A 6213-nucleotide genomic window follows, 5' to 3' on the forward strand; every position below is an offset into this window, starting at 1 on the left:
TTTCATTCATCCTATTGGTGAGGCTTTCTCCTGTCGTTTCTAATTGGCTTATGGAGTGTTTCACTTCATTCTTTATTTCAGCCAGAGTATTCTTCAATATTTCTAGCTCTTTTCTGAATTCATTCCAATGTGTATCCCTATCTTCCTTCAGCTCTATGATTACCTTTTTTGTGTGTTCTTAAAATTCATTGAATTCTTTTATCATATTCATCATTGCTCTTTTGAGTTCCATGTCCTGCATTGTCTCTAGGGGGTTCTCATTGTGCTCCTCTGGAGGATTCCTGGTATTTGGTGGGGATATGTTATTTTGGTTTTTCATGTTATTATTTGTTCTCTGTGATTTTGACATGTGAATTTCTTTTGTAGTTTCTGATTCTTGTGTGAGACTCAGGCCTTCAAGTTTAGGTCTGCTGCTTTTTGTGAACTTTATGTGTCTTTGTGGTTTACTTTTTGGGCATGAAAAGCTGGTTCATGTAAGCTCTCTTTTGATTTTATATTGGAGTGGCCGGATTGCTTTTGTCTTCAGGAGTTCCCACAGAGGCCCAATTCAGATGAGGGTCAGATGTTTTCAGGCTTTCTCCTAAGGTATGGATCCCTCCAGGAACAATTTTGGCCTCAGGAATTATGGGGGTTGGACTGGCCTGGGAGCCTAGCCCAGGAAAGATGCTGGTCTAGGGCAGCTGGTGGCCGTGCCATCAAGCGATGCAAAGGCAGATGGAGTGGGAAGAGGCCCCAAGACCTCCTGGGGACTGCACTGAGGAGTTGGGTTGGTCTGGATGCAAAGGATCAGGAAGAGGAAAGGTCAAATTTTGGCCTCAGGAATTATGGGGGTTGGACTGGCCTGGGAGCCTAGCCCAGGAAAGATGCTGGTCTAGGGCAGCTGGTGGCCGTGCCATCAAGCGATGCAAAGGCAGATGGAGTGGGAAGAGGCCCCAAGACCTCCTGGGGACTGCACTGAGGAGTTGGGTTGGTCTGGATGCAAAGGATCAGGAAGAGGAAAGGTCAGTTCCAGTGTCCCAGAAAGAGGCTGGCGGGTGGTGCAGACCCAGGGAAGCACAGGTTGGTGAGGGTGGAGCTAGTCCCAGAAGCAGTGCTCCTGGGGCCCAGAGAAGGCACTCCACTGGTCTGGATGAAAAGGATCAGGGAGCAGTATTGGTTCCCCAGGTTTCTGGGGCCCCAAGACAAGAATGGGGCAGGGCCCAAACTCGGAGGAGAGAACGGCAGTGGAGACGGGAGGGTGAATGAGGCTGGGGGAGTCAAGGCACGGAGGGCGCAATGGACTTACCCTGAAGAGAGGCCTGCGGGTAGGAGAGAGCTACTTTTTTAACTTTCATTTTGAAATAATTTATAGGAGGTTGCAAAAAAAAATAAACCCAACAGTCCTGAGCACCCAGGCCTCTCAGCTCTATTACCCACAACCCACATAGCCACAATATAGTGTCAGTGAAGAAACTAGCATGTGTACAGTCCAGAGCTTATTCGGATTTCATCAGCTGTGAGCACTCATGTGTGGGCACATGGGTAATGCCTTTCAAAACGGCCTCAATAATCAAGACTTACCGTTCCTACAAGGCACATGTGTTAACCCAGTCCCATCTCTTCATCCCTAACTTGGCAGTCACTAATCTGTTCTCATTTCCCATAGTTATGTTATTTCATTGTTACATAAATGGTGCCATGTAGTGTGTCACTGGAGAGCTTTAATCAGAGTAGTTCAGTAATCAGGCTACGTACGTGTGGAGGAACAGTTTTGAGGTAGCAGGGTGAATTCCAGAGTGTGGATTATGCAAAATGGACAGAGATCTACTCTGCCTGTGAGATACAGGAAAGCTTACAGACTGATAACGTGGTAAGGTTCGCCCACAAGAACAGCCTTTCTGGAGCAGTACACAATGAGTGTGAGGAGGCTGTATCTCAGGAGATGACCTGGTCCATGAGCAGGCAAGAGGGATGGGTATGGCATAAGAGCCCTGTGAGGACCCAAGCTGGTTGAAAAAATGAAAAGAGGAGGGTAGCTAGGTATGGTGGCACACACCTTTAATCCCAGCACTTGGGAGGTAGAGACAGGTGGACCTCTGGGTTCGAGGCCAGCCTGGTCTACATACTGAGTTTCAGGACAGCTGGGGCTACAGGGAGACCCTGTCTCAAAAAGGCAAAAAAAAAAGAAAGAAAGGAAGGAAGGAAGGAAGGAAGGAAGGAAGGAAGGAAGGAAGGAAGGAAGGAAAGAAGGAAAGAAAGAAAGAAAGAAAGAAAGAAAGAAAGAAAGAAAGAAAGAAAGAAAGAAAGAAAGAAAGAAAGAAAAGAGGAGGGTAAAGCCAAGGGAGGAAGTAAGGAAAGGAGACTGAGAAAAGAGAACAGAATGGAGTGGCAGAGACACAGGCATAATAAGAGGAGTCAAACAGGTGATGGGTGGAAATCTGGGGCAGGAGGGAAGCAGGCCATGCAGGGATTGGGGACCTAGACTCTGACTTGTGTTCATGGGACTGTTATGTGCTACCTGCTCTGGGTAGGCTCAGGCACTGTGTGCCCCAGCATGGAGTGATGTTCCTGCCGTCTCCTTACTCATGTGTTGGGCCTAAGGCCTGGTCTTGCCTAAAGAGGGACTTGGTGGTATTTAGTCAGCAAGTCACCAGGACTGCAGGGCCTACTACTTACTCCTGTCTCTTTGACACAGGTGGTGGTTGTCCAGGCCATCAGTGCTCTGTGCCAGAAGTATCCTCGAAAACATGCCGTGCTCATGAACTTCTTGTTTACCATGCTAAGGGAAGAGGTAAGAGTGGACCCACTAGGATCCTGCCAGCTCTCCTGGTGCAGGAAGTGGCCTGGCTGCCAAGACTTACCTCTTGGTATTATATTCAGATTACCATTAAAAGCTAATTCCTGGTGCCTGGAGCCCTTTAACTTTCTGTAAACAGATGATGCAACCTCACCAGCTCCATAATTGCAGTAAAACTGTGTGACTCACCAGCATGGCACCAAAGCTAGCAGGTGCCCTATGGCAATGCTTATGCAGAACAAGGGCCTGTGCAGTATTGCTGAGTTTAGTGCAAAAGGCTTCCAGGCCATTCAGGAGCTCTTGAGGAAGTTTCTTCTCAAGTTGGTGCTAATAACATGACTGACATTGGTTCTAATTTTATACCTGACACAAATTAGTGATGTTTGTGTCAACAAACCAGCCAATTTCACAGAATCAAAAACAAGTGTGTGGGGCTGGAGAATGGCTCAGCGGTTAAGATCACTGGTTGCCCTTCCAGAGGACCAGAATTCAGTTCTAAGTACCCGTGTTGGATTATAGGCATGCACCACTCCTGGGCTCAAGTAGCATTTTGTTTGTTCTTCAGAATAAGTGGGGAGGTGCAGTAATGGCTGAGTCCCATAAAAGTAAAGTGAGGAGCCAGCAAGATGGCTCAGCAGGTAAAAGCACTTGCTTCCAAGCCTGAAGATGAGCATTTAATCTTTGAAACTCATATGGTAGGAGAAGTGGAAACCAAACTCACATCCACTGGAGGAACGCCACTGCTCTGCGTCTACCCCACCCCACCCCCACTCCTTTTTTTTTTCTTTCTTTCTAAACAGGGTCATATGTAGCCAAGGCTGATCTGAATCTCATTTTGTAGCCTAGGGTGGCCCCAAATTCATGATCCTGCTGTCTCAGCTTCCCTCATGCTTGATTATAGGTGCATACCACTCTGGTATTTTAAGTGTATAGTTTAGTAATGTTAGAAATTCACATTATTGTACAACCATCACCACCTTCCATCTCGTAACTTTTTTTTTTCCTTTTTGTGTTTTGTATTACGTTAGCATGGCCTAGCCACAAACCCACAATCCCTGCTTCAGCCTTCCCAGTGCTAGAAGTACAGGCATGCCGTCATGCCTGGCTCATCTCATAACTTTTTCATATTTAACTAAGACTCTGTACTTATTAAACACTAGCTCCCCATCTGCTGCCTCTAGCTTCTGGCACCCACAGTTCTCTGTCTCTCTGAATTTGACTGCTCTAGGCATCTTATCTGAGGGGACTCATGCAATGTTTACCTTTTTCTGCATTCCTTATTTCACTTATAATATCCTCAGGGTTCATCTGTGTTGTATGTAGCATGTATCAGCATTTTCTTCTTTTTCAAGGTTGAGCAGAATTCCTTTAAGGTACAGACTGCATTTTGTTATCCATCCATCCATCCATGAACACTTAGGTTGCTTCTGTGTTTTAGCTTTTGTGACTGGTGCTGCTTAGAGCATGTATACAGAGCAGTTTGTTGGTAATACCCAGAAATGGAATTACTGGAAAAAAGTAGTCATCCGAGGCCCCCCCTGACAGATAGGGTTCCAGGCAGACTGTCTCCTGCTGGGTGAGAATTCATGGTGTAAACAGTAGCTGAGTCTTTAGCTTTGGAAAGGTGCCTGGGAATGACTTCCCTCCCAGCTATTTTCAAGGCCACAGTGTTTTCATGGTTTATTCTCCTTCTGTTCTTAAGGGCATGCATGCTGTTTTCACTCTTGAGCTGTTTTGCTGTTCTCCTTTCCCCTTTCATGGGGCCAGAGGCCTGCTCATCCCTGGACAAGGGCTCCTGAGGGACACTTTAAGATAAGCATGGTTGGGTCTGAAGCTAGGGAAGGCAACCCTGCCTCCAGAGCCAGCTTCTCAGTGAGTTTAAGGAGTACATGACAGTTTATTGATGTAGTGTATGTTATACTCAGTGAGAAAAGTAGGATCTAAAATGTTTCCGTTAAACTTTCTCCTGTTAGAACTAGAAACCTAGGCTCTTGCCCCTAGGCTGTGTGTGGAACAGTGTCTGGGCTTGGCGTAGGCTCTGGCTTGTCTCCGAGGGAGTGGGGTTTTTGCTCAGCTGGACCTTTCTCTCTGCAGGGCGGCTTTGAGTATAAGCGCGCCATTGTGGACTGTATCATCAGCATCATTGAGGAGAACTCGGAAAGCAAGGAGGCAGGGCTGTCACACCTGTGTGAATTCATCGAGGACTGTGAATTCACAGTCCTGGCTACCCGAATCCTGCATCTGTTGGGCCAGGAGGGGCCCAAGACCAACAACCCTTCCAAGTACATCCGCTTCATCTACAACCGTGTGGTCCTGGAGCATGAAGAGGTTCGAGCAGGTAGTCTGAGCTGGAGTGATCCTGGGCTCTTAGCTTCTTTTGTAGTGAATTTGCCCTCAAAGAAACCTGAGCCCCTAAGGGAGGCATACACACTGGGGACATTGTCTTGGGAGCTGTTTTTGTTTTGTTTTGTCTTGTTTTGTTTTGCAGACAGGGTCTCCCTATAGCCACAGCTGGCCTGGAACTTGCTTTGTAGATCGGGCTGAACTTGATCTCACAGAGATCCTCCTGCCTCTGCCTCCTGAGTACTGGGACTAATAAAAGTATGTGCTGGGGATGGAGAGATGGCTCAGTGGTTAAGAGCACTGACTGCTCTTGCAGAGGACCTGGGTTCGATTCCCAGCACCCACATGGCAGCTATGAACTGTCCTTAACTCCAGTTCTAGGGGAATCCGAAGCCCTCTTCTGACTTCCGCGGCACTGCACAACATGGGTGCCCTCACATACATGCAGGCCATACACTTATACACATAAAATAAAAATAATAAAATATTTTTAAAAAATGTGTGCCACCACACTCAGCTGTGAGCTGTTTTTTATGCTGTAGGAAGGACGTTAGATGTCATCTGAATGGGTGACCGCGTAGAGCTTTATTTTTTTCTTATTTTCTATTTTTAAATTTATTTTTATTTTATATTTATGTGCGTTTTGCCCACATATGTAAGTGCACCGTGTTCATGCAATGGCCATGGAGGCCAGAAGAGGGCCTCAGATGCCCTGGAACCGGAGTTACAGATGGTTGTTAACTACCTTGTGGATGCTGGGAACTGAAGCCAGGTTCTCTGTAAGAGCAGCCAGTCCTCTTAACCACTGCCCATCTCTCTAGCCCCGTAACTTGTTTTTTTCATGGGGAAGAGTTTGAGACAGGGTCACCCTGTAGCCCTAGCTGGCCTGGAGGTCACTGTGTAGACCAGCCTGGCCTTGATCTCATAGAGATCCACCTGCTTCTGCCTCCTCAGTGTTGGAATTAAAGGCATGCACCACCACACCCAGCTCATGACTCATGATTTTTTTTTTTTTTTTTTTTTTTTTTTTTTTTTAAAAAAAAAAAAAAAAAAAAAGAGGACGATAAATCTTTCACTGTGATATATCAAAATAA

The 6213-nt window shown here is 46.5% G+C and overlaps 1 protein-coding gene across 3 annotated transcripts in view; it reads left to right on the plus strand.

Moving 5' to 3' along the window:
* Copg1 (coatomer protein complex subunit gamma 1) overlaps positions 1 to 6213 on the plus strand; it is a 32659-nt gene that overhangs the window by 13703 nt on the left and 12743 nt on the right. For all 3 annotated transcript variants that reach the window (XM_008828545.3, XM_029561323.1, XM_029561322.1), the window contains exons 13-14: positions 2675 to 2770; positions 4871 to 5114. In XM_008828545.3, coding sequence (XP_008826767.1) covers positions 2675 to 2770; positions 4871 to 5114 — 340 coding nt within the window. The remainder of the gene's footprint in view (positions 1 to 2674; positions 2771 to 4870; positions 5115 to 6213) is intronic.

Source organism: Nannospalax galili, unplaced genomic scaffold (genome assembly GCF_000622305.1).
Source record: "Nannospalax galili isolate Female #2095 unplaced genomic scaffold, S.galili_v1.0 scaffold332, whole genome shotgun sequence".
NCBI classification, from domain to species: domain Eukaryota; kingdom Metazoa; phylum Chordata; class Mammalia; order Rodentia; family Spalacidae; genus Nannospalax; species Nannospalax galili.